The sequence below is a fragment of the Sturnira hondurensis genome, unplaced genomic scaffold, assembly GCF_014824575.4.
Source record: "Sturnira hondurensis isolate 20B ecotype Veracruz unplaced genomic scaffold, ASM1482457v3 Scaffold0007036, whole genome shotgun sequence".
In the NCBI taxonomy this organism is placed as follows: domain Eukaryota; kingdom Metazoa; phylum Chordata; class Mammalia; order Chiroptera; family Phyllostomidae; genus Sturnira; species Sturnira hondurensis.
Window position 1 is genome coordinate 3,890,898 of NW_028079667.1, and position 18,371 is coordinate 3,909,268.

The window sequence follows — 18,371 nt, forward strand, 5'->3', positions numbered from 1 at the left end:
ATCAACGACTATTTCAGACCTGATTCCTGCCAGCGACAAAAGCAAATGTCCAGTTTGTCAGCAATGTCATCTGAGTGCCTAGGAGCCCACCGACAATAGAGAAATCATTCTTACTGGTTACAAAAATTTGTTTAAAATATCAGCGGGTCTTCCTTTCATTCTCCCTTCTCTTTTTGATAAGATCAGAGAGCAAGCATAGTTCCTCTTCTTTGAAACACATGAACACAAAGTCTCTTACCCTGGTGTTTGGGATGTCCTTTTCTGAATCTCACAAACCTAGATGCTTTCAACATCCAGACCAAGATACGGTCTGGATTACCTTATCCTCCTTTTCCTTTCCTCCTTGACAGACTCAACAATGGTCAAAGATTCTTACTCTGCACAAATAACTGGTGGGAAGTCTGGAAAATAAATATTTAAAATGCCAAATGGGGGCTGGAAAGAACAGTGCAAGAGTTTACTCTGCCAGAGGTTAAGTCAAATACACTAAGACCAGGACGAGTGTGCAAATGACACTCTGTTGGAAAACATCACCCACCGTGGAAGCAGTAAGTACTAACATCACACACTATTTCAAGGAGGCAACCAAACATAAATCATTTTAATTAATGGTGTGAGGAAGGCATATTACAATTTAAATTACTTCTTTTTATTGTGTATTCTAAAAAAAATTAGGCTGCTCTCAAAGTAACTCAATAAAGGCACCAAGAGCCCTCCTCAACAATAAAAAAAAAAAAAACAAGTGAATGTAGAAGCATTATTACTAGTTAGAAAAAACCAGCACAGCTGTTGCTGGCTAAGAAAATCATTTCATAGAGCTCCAGTCAGATATGTACTCGTCATGAAAGCTCAACTTACTCATAAGCAAATTGGGCTTTAAATAGATAACTTTTTAAATGGTTTTTTAAATTAAGATTTATGAGATTTTTATGTAATGTCTTACATGCACTAAGGAAAATGAGCTTGCAGTATTCCCTTGAGGATGGAGAACTTTGGCCAAGGACACTGGAGCAAAGTAAACATTTATCATTTCCAGCATATTCAGATATTTATTTGCAGCTGTACAACACACTCTAATTGACAGCACTCCAGAAAGCCTTTGCTTGCCACCTCATTAGCCTTACATCTGTAATTCTGTGGAGTGTCTGGTTATTTCCAATGATGCAACTACAGGACTGTCATTTCTGCCATCCTGATAGTACAACAAATCTGCTATAAACGCAACATACCTTCTGAGTTAAAAATGATGAAAACATCCATATTTTCTGATATCTCACTCATGATTCAATGCATAAATTCATTTTTAATCTTTCCTGTCCAATTTTTTTTAATTTAAGGGGAAAGAAAGGATGCAGTCAATGTCTTTGTTAAAGAAAAGCAGTTGTGAAAGAGGGTTGTGAGGCTAGTCAATAAGCAGGGTGCAGACTCTTAACAGATGGTGAGAAATGACTTCACACAAAAACGAGAACTTCTCCCCTTATGGAATAGTTTGCAAACTCAACACACTCCATAATTCACTATCGGTAGCATCTAAAAATTTCAGTTTTGCATGAGGACTCTTTCATTATGATCATAACTAGATGAAGCTCTTCAAATAGCATTGGTTTAGATTTCTGTTTGTCATGGGCAGCAGAGGTGTGTCTGTTCTTTGCCTCTTCCAGTGTCTGGTAACCCTCAGCATTCCCTGGCTAATACCTCTATCACTCCAAACTCTGCCTCTGGGGTCCCACTGCTTTCTCCCCTTCCATAGTGTGATCTCCTGCCCTCTAACTCTTACTAGGACACCTGTGATTGCACTCAGAGCCCACCTAAGTCATCCCCAATTACCTCCTTATCTCAAGATCCTTAGAGGATCCAAGGCAGCAGAGGAGCACGTGGAAGCTACACTAACCTCTTCCCAGAACCGATGTGGAATTACAACCGAATTGTAGAGAAATCATCCAGAATAACCAACTGAACACTAGCTGGAGAGAAGCCTTATAAGGAAGGACAGACAGAGGAAACCACTTCAGCACGACAAAACTAGTAGGCAGTGCAGAGGTGGCATGAGAGGGCTGGCTGGGATCTCACAGGTGGCAGCTGAAATTCCAGAGGAATATTTCAGTTGATGGGGTGTTACCCTGAGAAGTGTGGGGTCTAAACCTCAGTCTGGGCTCCCCAGCCTACAGTACCAGAGCCAGAAAGGGACCCAGGTAACATCCAGCTGTGAAAAGCAGCAGTGTTTCTGGCTGCTAGGGAGAGAAGGCTGGACACATGGAGACCCTTGTAAAGGGCAATACACAAGATTTTGTTTGCAGCCACTTTCCCTGGGCTCCAGCAGAGAGAGGACAGAGTGGACTAGAGGAGCTTGAGGAGAGTCTGGGGTTGGTGACTCTGGGGAGAGAACTGAATAAGCCAGAATCCCTGTGCTGGGTCACTCCCCACACTCCAGAAGCCATCTAGCTCAGGCAGAGCACTCCCCTCCAAGTGGCATCTGCCTGAGGGGAAGCAGCAGCCCTGCCCATAGGAATTACTCTGCCCACAGGAATCAACCTGTGGAGCTTAAGCCTGGCTGCTGATTACAGCTTGATTATATTAACAGATCAATGAATCAAAGAGCCATTCATTCAGATCCAATGAATCTTTGAAAAGATAAACAGGATCGACAAAACTTGAACCAGACTCAGCAAGAAAAAAGAGAAGGATGCAAATAAATAAAATCAGAAATGAAAGAGGAGAAATAACAACTGACACCAAAGAAATACAAAGGATGGTAAGAAAATATTATGAACAACTATATATGTCAACAGACTGGACAACTTGGATGAAATGGATAAAGTCCTACAAATATACAATCTTCGAAAACTAAATCAGGAAGAATCAGAGAATCTGAACAGACAGAATACACCTAATAAAATTGAAGCGGTAATAAAAAAACTCCCAACAAACAAAAGCCCTGGACCAGATGGCTTCATAGGTGAATCTCACCAAACATTCCAAGAAGAACTAACACCTGTCCTTCTCAAACTCTTTCATAAAATTCAAGAGGTGGGAAGGCTCCCAAACTTATTTTATGAGGCCAGGATTATCCTAATTTCAAAACCAGTTAAAGACACTACAAAGAAAAAAATTATAGGCCTTTATCATTGATGAACGCAGACATTAAAATCTTCAACAAAATATTAGCAATCCAAATACAATAATGCTTTAAAAAGGTCATATACCATGATCAAGTAGGATTTATTCTGGGTATGCAAGGTTGATAAAACATATGCAAATCAATAAATGTGATTCACCACATAAACAAAATGAAGGTAAAAAACCACTTGATCATATTGATAGATGCAGAAAAGGTATTTGATAAAATCCAGCACCCATTTTTGATAAAAACTCTTAGCAAAGTGGAAATAGAAGGAACATCCATAAACCTAATAAAGGCCATACATGACAAACCCACTGCCAGCAACCTATTCAGTGGGCAAAAACTACAAGTGTTTACCTTAAGATCAGGAACAAAATAGGGATGTCTGCTTTCACCTCTCTTATTCAACAATCCTAGCCACAGCAATCAGACAAGAAGAAGAAATAAAAAGCATCCAATTGGAAAGGAAGAAGTTAAACTGTCTTTATTTGCAGATGACATGATACCATACATAAAAAACCCCAAAGATTCCATCAACAAACTACCAGAACTGATAAATTAATTCAGCAAAGTAACAGGACACAAAATTAATATCCAGAAATCAGCTGCATTTTATATGCCAATAACAAACTAACAGAAAGGGAAATAGAGAAAACAATCTCATTCATCGTTGCTTCAAAAAGAATAAAATACCTAGGAATAAACCTAACCAAGGATGTAAAAGACCTGTTCTTGGAAAATTATAAGACCCTGGAGAAAGAAACTGAAGAAGATACAAATAAGTACAAGCACATACCATGTTCATGGATAGGAAGAATTAGCATCATTAAAATGTCCATACTAACCAAAGCAAACTATGGATTCAATGCAATTCCTATCAAGATTCCAATGACAGATTTCACAGAACTAGAACAAATATTTGAAAAATGTATATGGAACCACAAAAGGCTCCACATAGCAACAGCAATCCTGAAAAAAAAAGAACTAAGTTGGAGGAATCACGCAGTAATATCAAACTATATTACAAGGCCATATTAATCAAAATAGCATGGGACTGGCATAAAAACAGACCCATATATCAACAGAACAGAATAGAGAACCCAGAAATAAACCCACACCCTTATAACCAATTAATATTTGACAGAGGAACCAAGCACATACAAGGGGTTAAATATAGTTTATTCAACAAATGGTGTTGGGAAAATCACATAGATACATGTGATTTTGATGAAAGATGAAACTAGGCCACCTTTTGACACCACACACAAGAATACATTCCAAATGGAATAAAGACTTAAATGTTAAACGAGAAACCATAAAAATTCCAGAAGAAACCATAGGCAGCAAAATCTCACACATTGCTCATAGAAATTTTTTATCAGATATATCTCCCCAGGGAAGGGAAGCAAAAGAAAAAATAAACCAATGGGACTACATCAAACTAAAATGTTTTTTGTACAGCAAAGGAAATCATCAATAAAATTTTTAAAAAACACCAAAGGGAGAACACATTCACCAATATCTAATAAGGGCTTAATATCTAAAATTTATAAAGAACTTATAAAACTTAACATCAAAGAAAAAAATGGGCAAAGGACCTGAATAGACAGTTCTCCAAGAGGATATACAGATGGCCACTAGACATATAAAAAGATGTTCAATGTCACTCATCTAATTGTCAGAGAAATGCAAATTAAACCCACAGTGAGATATCATCTCGCACCTGTCATAATGACAATCATCAATAAGTCAACAAACAACAACTGCTGGTGAGGGTGTGGAAAAGGGGAACCGTTATGCACTGTTGGTGGGAATGCAGATTGCTGCAGCCACTGTGGGAAGCAGAGTGGAAATACCTCAGAAAATGAAAAATGGATCTGCCTTTTGATCCAGCAATCCCACTTCTGAGAATATATCTGAAGAAACCCAATACCCTAATGGAAAGAACATAAGCACTCCGACCTTCATTGCAGTGTTATTTACAACCACCAAGATAAGAAAGCAGCCCAAGTGTCCATCAGTAGATGAGTGGGTAAAACAACTATGGGACATTTACACAATGGAATTCTACTGGGCCATAAAAAAGAAAATTTTAGCCTTTGCCACAGTATGGGTAGACCTGGAGAACATTATGCTAGGTGAAAGAAGCCTGTTAGAGAAAGACAAATACCATATGATTTCACTCATATGTGGAATCTAATGAACAAACTGAACTAACAAGCAAAACAGAGAGAGACTCAGAGATGGAAAGTAGATGACAGCTTGTGGTATGAGGAGTGGTTTGGGAGTGGAGGGATTAAGCAAAAAGGAAAAAGAACTCATAGACAAGGACAACAGTGTGGTGATTGCTGGGGTGAGGGGGGTGTAAGGGGCTAAATGGCAATGGAAAATAATACAATAAAGATTTTTCTAAAAGAGAATATAAATTAAAGAAGAATAAAGACAGGTAAAGGTTAAAAAAAATCTTGAATTGAATCGCATTTGCAAATCCGTTTTACCCATATGACATAATATTCAGTTTCCAGGAATTAAGCCCTAGATAACTTTAGAGATCATTATTCAACATAACACACAGGGCTTTCCAAACTATGCTGATCCCTGGAGATACCTCACCCAGCCCCTGCCTTCCCTAGGGGAAGGGCCACCACTGGAAATCTGATCAGCACTCCTCCAAGGGCCTCCAAGGACAAAAACAACTGAAAATCACGTCTAAGATCCAAATGCCACTGTCACATTTGAGTCATTACTACATACCCATGAAATCTTAGTCTCTAAACAATGAACAATTAAATCATTTCATAACATATTTTCACTCTCAGCCTGTTCTCAATTTCAGTGTCTTTGGTTATTGCTTGCTTGTTTGTTTCATTGATTAGTTTCCCATTAAAGGAGAGATCATGTGGTATTTGCCAGTGATCAGAGGGGAGAGGGGAGAGAATTTCAGGGGGAAAGGGGAAGGGTTTGCAGGAACAAGTATAAAGGACACATGGACAATAACAAGGGGGGATGGAAATGGGAGGGAGGTAGGGAGGGCTTGGGGGGTGGGCTGGGATAGGCATAAAAGGCAGAAAATTGTACTCGAATAACAATTAAAATCAAATAAATTTTAAAAAATGATATTTTATAAAATATGAAATGATTGAATGAAGAATGTGTGACAAATGTTGAGGCCTCTGGTCAGAGCTTTTCCCCAGGCTGTTTATCTTGATAAGAGGTCTGGAGCACAGGACTCCCCAAAAGGTGAATGGCAGACATAATTTAAATGTGCAGGAGGACAGGCCTTTTAGACTGCTAGTCATGCTTCAGTCGGAAGATTGGTTTTAACCCTCTAGCACTGGTACTTAAACACACTGAAACAAAAAGAAATTTGTGCAACACCAAGCTGAAATAAATGTATCTCTTTTCCCATTAAAAAGTAATATGACTGCTAATAACAGAAAATCAAAGTCAAATTTATCCCTAGTAAGTTAATGCTAAGGTTTATTTAACTCAGCACATTCTAATTCCAGCATGGCACATGTATATTCTCTAAAAGGAACAAAGTGAAATGAATATCCCTCAGTTGTCCTACAGCACAGGGTACACTCAAGATCTTTCTGTTTTTCCACAGGTTAGCCTCCTTCGCCCCTTCTCGGGTCCCCTCTTCACTGTTCTGCAGCTCACGTAGCCTCTGTTACACTCCAGCTCTCCACACTTCCTCAGAGACACTTTGCTCCAGCCATCCCTAAGGTGCACTGTCTGTCACTGGCTTTCCATTTCAATCCTTGCTGAAACTGAGCTGGACCCAGACTTTAATCCCTGCCAGGACCAGACGTCCAGCCAAGAAGCAAGTAAAGCTTCTTTCAGGGAATTTTACAGATCTAATCTCTCCAGTGGCTTCTCGGCATCCCTGGAGTGAGTACAAACTTACTAAAAGACACAGGAGGCCCTCCCTGCTGGGGTTCAGTCTTGGATCTCAAACCATCTTTCACACTCCCCGTCAGCGGCACCCGAGGCCTCAGTCTAGGCCTCTCCAAAGCATGGCAGAATAACTGGTAATTCTGCACACACTTCAACTGAATTGTCCTTCTTCAACTGCCAACAAAATTGTTTATCATTCCAAACTCAGTTTGGAGTCAGCAGCTTAGGTTTCTCTGAAATAGTCCCTTAACTCTAGCAAATCCCGCCTTCTTTGTGTTCTTACTGTTCTTTACATGTGTTGCTCTTGGGGCACTCACCGCCCTCTGTGTACATTTTGCCCACAGTGCTGGATTTTGCACTAAAATGTGAGCTTCCATACCATATTGTAACCATTTTTGTATCCCCCAGCTCCTAGCACAGCACTGGCACAGACAGATTGCTAAGGGCTGAAGGCAGGAGTTTGCCTTTACCTTCAGCCGGCTTTCAAAGCTACTTTGGGGAAGATTTGCTGTGATTCACTTATACTTAGATCTAAGTATCAGCTGGTACACAGGGACTGCTGCCCTCTAAACCTACATTTCTAAATGTAAAGTAAAAGTGGTTTTCTCCATTAAACCAGCTCGAGAAATTAGCAAGCATTCACGATGTTTCTGAGGATTGGAAGCCCTCACATCTTAAAGGTATATACACTCCGTGGCTTGCAATCTTCAGATTCCCAGGGTGAGAATGGATCTCTCCTCCCAACCTGATGATTGAATCCTTTCTATAAGATCTAAAATGATAGTCAAGACCTCATCTGAGCACATCCAGCAACCTCCCAAAGAAGCCTGTTTCAGTTTTTGCAAGTGTCTTTAAAAAATACCTGATACTTCGATACTTTTGAGTCCACTGGTCAATATTATATGAAACTGCAAAGTAATAAAGAAAGAAAATCCACCCCCCCCCACCCTGCAGAGTTTAAAATAAAAACAAAAACAAGGAGTACAAATCATTTTAGGACAAAGTTTTGCTTTTTACTGTGAGACTCAAGAATGCTGGCCAACCTAAGCTTTAGGTGTCGCTAGGAAAGTCAAGATTACAACAGGAAGCCGTTTGTGCATAAACTGCTATGGCAGGAAACTGATTAGTTCAGCAAGAGACAGGATGCTTCTGGTTTCTACTGTTGTTTAATTCTGTGCCTCCTGCTCTGAGATGAAAGACTGTGAAGTTGCCTATTGAAAGCAGACTGAAGTACAGGCACTGCCTGATGTTGCAAGGAAATTGAAATCAGTCAGCAAAAGGTGAGGGGGTGAAAGGTAGTCTAGTAATACTATGTAAAACAATACTGTGATCTACAGAGTACACAGTTCTATATAATGTGCTGATAGCAGAAGGAGCACTAGCAACATAAGTAGTAGGCATGCTTTGAAAAAGTGCTTCTTTGGAATAATCTTTTCTGTGAAACCCAAAGAATCCAAATTGGATTGCCTGAAATCTGCTGCTATTGATTACTCAGCATTCCACCCTGTGGTAGGCAGAATTGCAACTCCACAAAGATGTCCACAGTCTAATTTCCTGGAACTGTGACTAAATTGCCTTACAAGGCAAAAGGAACTTTGCAATGTGATTAAGGTTAACGACTTTGAAACGGGAGATTATCCTGGATTATCCAAGTGTCCAACCTAATCACACGGTTCCTTAACACTGGAGGTCCTGCCCCAGCTGAGTTCAGAGTCAGACGCAGATGCGACTACAGAAGAATGGTAGAAGAGATGCATCTTGCTGGCTTTGAGGATCCAGGAAGGAGCCCTGGAGGCAAGGAATGTGGGTGGCCTCTAAAAGGTGGAAAAGGCAAGGGAACAGATCTCCTCCAGAGCATTAAGGGAGGAATGTGTCCATGCCGGACACCTCTTAGCCCACTTGGGCCCAGTGAGAGGCATGCTGCACCAGTGACCGCATCACAGTTAGATAATAAATCTGCACTGCTTTAAGCTAAAATACCAAATGTGTGGCAATTTGTTACAGTAGCAACTGAAAATTAATATACACCCATATCCTTTTAGAGGTTTCACTTAAACATGAAAAATGATATAAACTAAAACCAACTGCCACAACTTCAAAAGTGACTGTTTTCACAGATACCCTGACATTTGCACATGACTTATATCTAAAATGTTTCTCTGAGGTGCAAAAAAAGAAGGTTCTGAAATAGTAGAGCTCTCAAAAAGGTAATGAGAGATTCAATAAGCACTTAAAAAGAGATCTGACAGATTTTCAACTTCTTCCAATAATCCAGTAGACAATATCATCCACTTTACTTCAACTTCTTTTGTAATTGAGTAGAAAACCCTTTATCCCTATGACTTCTCTCTTACCTTCCTCTCCCCTTCTTCCTCCCAACCGGATTTTGACATTTTGTTAGATGGAGTTTTATAATAAATATTTATTGGCACACATATTGTCTAGAAGTTATTGCAGTGATAAAAACTATTAAAATTCAGTTTGCTAGTTGAAACTGCTGTTGTTGAACAATGTAGCATTGATTCCCATTTCAGGCTTTATTTATATCTTACTGGTTAAGAAAAAAAGAGAAGGTTTGAAAGTCTTACTCACCACTTTGCAGCAGAGGGGCCAAAACCACCACATCAAACCAATACCCAAGAGCAGCAGTAACACCAAAATAACAATGATGGCGGCAATCCCACTGGACTGGAGCAGGAAGAAAGCAAAAACAAGGCAGTCAGCAAAGCTAAGGGTCAAATCCCAGTAGAGAGAAAAGGGGCTGCATACTAAGCCTGATAAGCTCAGGGGAAGCCTGCATGGTGGCCTCACAAACTCAAGAGAATGAAAAACACCACATAGGATGGTCTGAATGTAAAACTTCCTAATGAAAAGTGAGTCATGGTGGGTGGTCATGCCCTAGGCCAGTATCTTCCTCGGCAAAGGTCAGTCTTCACCTGAAGGGAGCCTGTCTGTTGTCTTTTTGCATCTCTAAGATGGCACACCTTTAAAATGTCAGAGTGATCTCCTTTTCCAAAATGACAGAACTCCTCACTGTCATTTTGTTCCTTGCTCTCTGCACCTATCTCTGTGCTGTGAATGTTAAGTATTAACTATTGTGTGTATCTCTGCTTTATGTTCCATCCAATCCTGAAGATCCCCCTGCTTTGCCTTCTCCCACCCCTTTAATCTACCAACAATGGATTTCATATGACTTTATTTAGGTCTCCTCCTCTGATTCTAATGATTAAGTAAGCTGCAGAACTGCCCTTCTCTGGAGCATTTTCTCAGTCCATTGAGATTTTGCTTCCTAGAAATGTCACCAGTTTCACTCAAATGAGCTAAAAAATTTTCCATGGGTACATCGACAACCAATACTTTTTATTTTTTTTGGAAACATCTGAAAATACTACTAGAAGCCTAATGTCAAACCAGATTTCTATCATATTCCTTTAAATTCTTTAAATTGTATAAATTCCTTTATATTCTATTTCATATGTGTTACTATAGAGCAAACAATAATAAATATAAAATCTCTCAAGATGCTAGAGACTGTTTTAAATTATGCCTTGAAGAATGTAGAAAGGAATGTAGAAAAGATCAGTATTTGGGGTTACAGGAATGGTCCCTGTGGTCCCTATCTTTTGTCTCTGGGAAAGGATTACTTTGGTTACAACCATGATTCCCTCTACACAAAATTTTCCCAGACTATTTGGGGAATGGAATACTATTTGCTTTATATATTTAATGATAGAGCAAGTGAATATCGTAAATCATCAAGAAGGGGACAAATGAACAACAAATAGTTCTTGTGGGCAAATGGCGTGCACGTACCAATGGAAGAATGCAATCTCATGTATCCGTGTACCAAAAATCTCTCATGGCAGCTCAAGCACTATCTTTCCGAAGCCACAGTGGTATTTTTTTCCTTTTTATTGAATTTATTGGGGCAGTGCTGGTTAACAAATTATACGGATTTCAGGTGCACAATTACACAACATAATATCTATACACAGTATTGTGCGTTCACCATCCCAAGTAAAGTCTCTGTCCATCCTTTGTCCATTACCATTTCTCTCTCCTTTGTCCTCCGCCTCTCCCCATCCCCTGCACCTCCCAGCAGTCACTACACTGTTGTCCATGCCCATCTGTTCTTTCTCTTTTTTGCTCTTACCCCCTTGGTCCCCGCTCCCAGGTCCTCCAGCCCAAAGGCCCTGCTCTGGGCTTGCCCTCAATCTTCTTCATCTACCAACCACCTGATTCTCCCCACAAAGCTTCGCTGAAGCCACTTCCCCAGGAAGCCTTCCTTGCACCCTCTGGCTAGAAATGTTCCACCTTACTATACAATGCAGAGTTCTCTACACTTTAATCTTTTTCTTAAAATATTTTATTTATTTATTTATTTATTTAGAGAGAGGGGAAGGGGAGGAGAAAGGGAGAGAGAGAAACATCAATGTGTGGCTGCCTCTCATGTGTCCCCCACTGGGGACCTGGTCTGCAGCCCAGGCATGTGCCCTGGCTGGGAGTCGAACCAGCGACTCTTTGCTTCACAGGCCCGTGCTCAATCCACTGAGCTACACCAGCCAGGGCTATACTTTAATCTTTAGCGCTTATCAGAATGTATTTGTATATTTATTTGTTTATGAATAACTATGATTGTTGTTTAATTTCTCTTTTCTAACACTATTCATTATGAGCTCTAGGGGGGCAGGGGCTAGGTCCAAACCACTTACCAATGTGTACTCCATGCTTGGCTATTTACTAAGAGAATGAACTCCAAAGAAATAAGACTGCAAAAGCCACAATCATGAAGAACAGTGATCATTGAACTTTTAGTGTAAAGCTAAAGTTTCCAAGGGAGCAGGTGTGTCTTCCTAACCTACTCCATGGGATCCCCAGTAATAATGTTTTGTTTTGTTTTTAAGGGAAAGAATTCAGGGAAGAAACAAGAAGTAAAAGCCCAGAGATCAGGGTGAGAGTCACATTTATCCAAAGAGCTGAGAGACAGAGGTGTTGAGAGGCAGGGCAGAGAACCTACCAGTATGTATCTTAGAATGCCATTGTATTAAAAGTATTAGAAAGTGGAGGCCTCAAGAACTTAAGTAATTTGATAAAATTAGACCTCTATGCTAATCCACAAAATAAGAAAGCTGGTTGTTCCCAAATCAACAAACTCTGTGGAAAAGCCATGACTATTAGATCTCTCTTAGAAAATCACTTTGCACATTAACATATTTATAAAGCCCTGAATTGTTTTGTAAAAAAGAAGTTCAACTTAATATCAGCACAGAACTGTTCTTTTTTAACATTTTCAATATCCTACAGAACCAGTTTCCCTAGAATCCACTTTGTAAAATATCACCATTGATTAAAGCAAAGAGACTTTCTGATGCTTAAGCAAGAATCACAGTAGCTTTTAAGAAGATCATTTTATAATGGAATTTGAAGTATAATACATAATTACCTATGCCCCAAAAGAGAGAAGAATCATTATGTAAACAGTTATTTGTAAATAACTGAAAAAAAGAAGAAACGGTAGTTTTCAAAAGGATTAGCCAGGAAGTGCTGCAAAATATACTTGGTTTAGTTAATCTGAAAAATCTTGAAATGTGTCATTTCCGTATCATCTGTTAGTATCACAATAAAAGACAAAGAACAGGATTACCAGATAGTTGCTTAGAAACTATCCCAAAACAAATTGTTTCAAAGATATTTATTATTAGCAGACTTTCAGTTTTAATAAATCCATTTAAGTTTTCAAACCATTCCCAGGGGGACTAAGTGAAAAAGGTGACGGGGTTAAGAAGTACAAATTGGCAGTTACAAAACAGTCATAGGGATGTAAAGTAGAGCACAGGGAATACAGTCAATAGTGCTGCAGTAACTATGTGTGGTGTCAGGTGGGTACCTGAAATATCAGGGAAGAAGTGAAGGCTATACATAGTGAAGTAAAGAAAAATATACATGGAACTAACAGTGAAAGGAAGGAAATTTGGACTCAAATCAACAATTTGGAACAAAAGGAAGAAATAAACATTCTATCAGAATAGAATGAAGAAACAAGAATTCAAAAAAAATGAGGACAGGCTAAAGTTCAACCTCTGGGAGAACTTAAAACATTCCAAATCCAAATCATAGTGGTGCCAGAAAAAAAAAAAAGAAAGAGTAAGAAATTGAAAATTTATTTGAAAAAATAATGAAAGAAAACTTCCCCAATCCAGTGAAGAAAATAGACATACAAGTCCAGAAAGCACAGAGTCCCAATGAAGCTGGACCCAAAGAGGAGCACACCAAGACACATGATAATTGCATTACCCGAGATTAAAGATAAGAGGATTCTTATAAGCAGCAAGAGAATAGGAGACAGTTACCTACAAAGGAGTTCCCATAATACTATCAGCCAATTCCTCAAAAGAAATCTTACAGGCAAGAAGGGGCTGGAAAGAAGTATTCAAAATCATGTAAAGCAAGGTCCTATATCCAATATTACTCTATCTAGCAAAGCTATCATTTAGAACGAAAGGGCAGATAAAGTGTTTCCCAGACAAGGTCAAGTTAAAGGAGTTCATCGTCACCAAGCCTTTATTTGCATGAAATGTTAAAGGGGGCTCATCTAAGAAAAAGAAGATCAAAACTATGAACAGTAAAATGACAAGAAACACAATTAGCAACAAGATCACAAGGAGGGTTATGGTTGGGGGGTGGGGGAAGAATGGGGAAAAAGGTACAGGGAATAAGTACAGTTGGTAGATACAAAATAGGGGGAGGTTAAAGATAGTATAGGAAATTGAGAAGCCAAAGAACTTATATGTACATACCATGGACATGAACTAAGGGGGTCAGGGGGAATGCTGGTGGGGGCAGGGCAGAGAGGGATAAAGGGGAGAAAAAAATGGGACAACTGTAAAAGCATAATCAATAAAATACACTTAAAAATAAACAGCAAATCTGCTCAGGAATAAAAAACTACACTTAAGTACTTCTTAAAAAAAGAAGACAAGAAGAATAACTACAAAAAGTTCACACACCCACACTATTTTCACATTGCTCTACCTTCTACGATTAATCCATTCTTAAGGCACTCCAAGATGCTATTACATAATATTTCCCAAAAAAAGTTAATTTAAAATAATAGATAAAAGGGCATGTATAGCCGTGGCTGGTATAGCTCAGTGGATTGAGCGTGGGCCTGCGAACCACATGATCACAGTTCGATTCCCAGTCAGGGCACATGCCTGGATTGCAGGCCAGTTCCCACCAGGGGACGCATGAGAGGCAACCATGCATTGATATTTCTCTCTCTCTCTCTCCCCTTCCCTTCCCCTCTAAGATAAATAAATAAAATATTTTTTAAAAAAAAGGGCATGCATACATCTAGCAACTTCTCAGTGTAGAGTTAGGGAGAATGAAAATGTCAGTTCAATATTTGGTTACTGATATATCTTAAACATCTAAATAAGTGTTTTGCATATAGAAAGGTGTGTGTGTGTGTGTGTGTGAGAGAGAGAGAGAGAGAATAAATACTTTAATAAATGCTCTATCGAAATTTTTCTAGGCAAATACCTAAGTTCTCTTAAAACCAATGAAAACAATTCAAACATGCATCAGCCTACTTACAAGGACACTCAAAGTACATCTTTCTACACAGAATTCTAAACATTCACGAAAAAAATCATGCAACTCTCTACAGGTTTGATTATGTTCAGCTCTAAAATCTAGGCAAACAGGAATATTAACGGGAAAAGAATGTCAAAGAAATAGCATACAAACTGTGATATCCTATGGAAGAAATGTCAAACCCACGATCCCACCTTCAAATGTAAGGGCTGATATAAGATACGTGCAATCTGTGACTGTCCATGTGTGGAGTGTGCACAGCATCCCCCAGCAGACCTCTCCTGCACGGGGGTCTGGCTGCGGCACTCCTGGAAACGGCTCACCATTTGGCTGTGCCTTGCAACTTTCAAAAGTCTTCTATGAACATTTGGCTTCCTTTCTTAGAATCCAAATCCTGTGTACAGAAATAAGGATATGCAGCTAGGAGATACGAATCTGCTAAAAGTTTACTGGTTAATTTTTTTCTATGAATGTTTCATGAATAGAAAATTCAGAAAATCATATTGAGTATATATAAATAACTCGGTAATATAAAGTAGATGGACTGGGCATGATAAACAGGTAAAATTCTTGATGTCCCCTCCATAAAAGTCCCTATTAAGAACACTGACAAAACACTATGCATGTCCAGATGCAACATACATTTAGTATGACAATATTATTATCTCATCTGATTCCAAAGACTTGTCTACAATAAAATTAAGACCAAAATACATACTTTTAAAAGACCTACAGACCTAATCTTTATCATATTTAAGCTAAGCATGATGGAATATAGGTCAGGAAAAGCAGAGAATTTCATGCATCCTGGACTTGCTGTAAGTGCATAAAACCCATCCCTGGATAACAGGACCCAGACTTAGCTCAGTTAACTGTATACAAATTCAGACTCTCCCAGTTCCTTTGTTTTGATTTCCAGAGCCATTATCAGAGCATGAAAGACTTCAGACATGAAAGGAAAATAAATTTCATTGTTCACATAACTTTATAAACAAATTAAGGAAAGGTCAAACCCATAGACTGCAATCCTGCGAGCAGATACTGTGCTGCAAACCGCAGACTTAAGTGTCAGACAAAACTAGGTATGATTACACATGGATCTGTATCAGAGGCAGAAACTAAATGCCTCTCACTTCTGATTAGGCTCATCTCTGTTCAAATACCAGGCAGCTGAACAGGTACCAAAGGCATAATGTACAAGTCTTCATGAAGCCCACAGGTTAGTTGGAGAGATAAACCTTGAACAAGTAATTACAGATGTGAGTAGAATGGAAGGAAACTACAATAGAAACACGTCAAACTGGGAACTAACCTAGTCTAGGGCTCTGAGAGGACCTTGTGGAGGAAGTATAAGAAAGCCCAGGGAGGGAGTGGGGGCAGAATTAGTGGCTTCTAGCAAAAATGAGAAAAAGACAATTTCAGCTAAAACACAGAGTTTGAGGATACTTGGTAGCACCTGAAGAAGCTGAAGAAAAGATATAATCATAAATTTCTAAAAAAGCAGTAACTCTCTTTATTACAGGAGGAAATGGCGGTCATTTGTTGATCAGTTCTTCCTAATGACACTTTTGAACATGCAGCACTATAAGACGTCCAAAAAGGCCAGGGTGTAAGAGTGAGCTGAGGGGTCTGGTCACCGACTTAGTACCTCGACGCTGGTCAAGGCTGTGAAGCCAAAACACTGTTAAGAGTTACCTGGGAATATATCAGAAAATTGAACTTCATGTTAAGGTAGAAGAAATATATTTCCTAATCATCTTGGACACATTAAGTTTTTTAACTTCCTCTGCATCTGATTTCCTTTACTTTGCAAGTTATTAATGTACAGTCAACAACTTAGCCAAATATAAATAAAATTCGATCTAAGTGAATCATAGAAGTACACAGACAAACCAGAGTCACTACTGTACTTGCAAAATAACTGTAGGAAAGAAGAATCACTCAAAATTTTCAAAACTGCATGAATCACATGTTTTTATCTAGAAAATAATCACAGCAACTATGTTAAAAATAAAACAGACACAAAAGGGGGGAAATCGGTCCCCACAATTTTGTTTCCATGAATTCAGAGTTGGAAAAAAATAATCATGGAATTAGTGTCCACTTCATTTACTGGATTCTTCCAGAAAATTTCATATTAAGGATTGGCAAACTATGGCCCAAAGGCTAAATCAACTCATCTATTCGTAAGACCTCTGACAAGCTAAGAAAAAAAAATTTACATTATTACATAGCTGAAAAAAATCAGAAGAAGAATATGTTTCATGAAATTCAAATTTCAGTGTACATATTTGTGTTGAACACAGCCAGGCCCATTTGTTTACAAAAATCTATAGCTGCTTTTGCACAACATGGCAGAGTAGTTGTGACAAAAACAGTACAGCCTCCAAAACCTGAAATGCTTACACTCTCACTTTTCACACACACACACACTCACACACACACACACACACACACACAATGCCGACCTGTTTTATAAAAATCAATTTAGGACCTAGTTACAAATGGCAGATTGCGCAACTGTTCAAGCTGCGAGCAAAACAGATTTGGGTTCAATTGTCAATTCTAGTGTTTACTCATTTTGGGAAACTGAACAAGTAACAGAAGAGGCTTCAGAGCCTCTAAGTTCAAAGCCCCCCCCCCCCCCCCCCCCCCGGGCACACTGAGNCCCCCCCCCCCGGGGCACACTGAGGGCTGAATCAGCCCATGTTCTGCTCATCCAGCCCATGTACCCCTGCTGAGGGCTGGGCCCACCTAATAGAAAAAGTACCTTCTAATATCTTTGCATAAATGTGCACTAACAGTTGAAGGCGGCTCTCTGTTCCTCAGTTTTCTAATCTGTAAATTAAGCTAATGGCAATAGCCTCCTCTTGAGTTTTGAGTATTATATGACGTCATAAAGGGATTTACATATACATAACGTTTAGCACAGTGTCTTACACTTAATCATGCTCAAAAAGCATGTTCATGGCATTTCTTTTTCTTTTTTTAATAGATTTTATTTATTTATTCTTAGAGAGAGGGGAAAGGATGGGGAAAGAGAGGAAGAGAAACATCAGTTGCCTCTCGCACACCCCCTGCTGGGGACCTGTCCCACTACCCAGGCATGTGCCCTAGACTAGGAACCCGTAGGTCTGTGCTGAAGCTGCTGAGCCACAGCAGACGGGGATGTTCTTGGGATTGTTATTCCAGGTGATTCGGAGGAGTGCTTTCAAGGAGGGAAAGAAGACATCTTTCACCGTGTTTTTTTAAACAGACACATTCAGATCTTCTGAGACGGAAGAGAAATGACTGCCTAAATACCTCCTCAGGTTCTACCCTTAAATCCCTTCAACTTACACCTTGGTTTTTCCACTTTCAAACCAGATATAAGACCACTTTCATCCATTCATTTAACAGTAACTTTGAAGCATGAACCCTGTGCAAGGACCAGGCACTGGGAAGGGAGCAATAAGCAAGGTGCAAGCCCTGTATCAGCCTCTTGTTGAGAAAGGCCCAGAGTAAACAGGAAATGACTGCTCAGTGACATAAGTGCCTTCACAGAACTGAGCCCGGATGTTCTCGCAGCACCCAGACAGGCCTCTTTATTTGTGGGTTGGCCATAATTGATCAATTGCTCAACTACTGGTGTTTTCAAAGGTCTGTGAAATCCCAAAGCATCACCCTATAATAAGTAATATTACCAAGTATATCTCACCTAACTAGCACATCTCAGTGTATGAAAATACTGGATATTTTAAATATAATGCCCAGG

General features: G+C 39.4%; 1 protein-coding gene across 2 annotated transcripts in view; it reads right to left on the reverse strand.

The window, feature by feature from the left end:
• ANTXR2 (ANTXR cell adhesion molecule 2) overlaps positions 1-18,371 on the reverse strand; it is a 153,923-nt gene that overhangs the window by 76,362 nt on the left and 59,190 nt on the right. For both annotated transcript variants that reach the window (XM_037051028.1, XM_037051027.1), the window contains exon 12: positions 9,614-9,709. In XM_037051028.1, the coding sequence (XP_036906923.1) occupies positions 9,614-9,709 (96 nt within the window). The remainder of the gene's footprint in view (positions 1-9,613; positions 9,710-18,371) is intronic.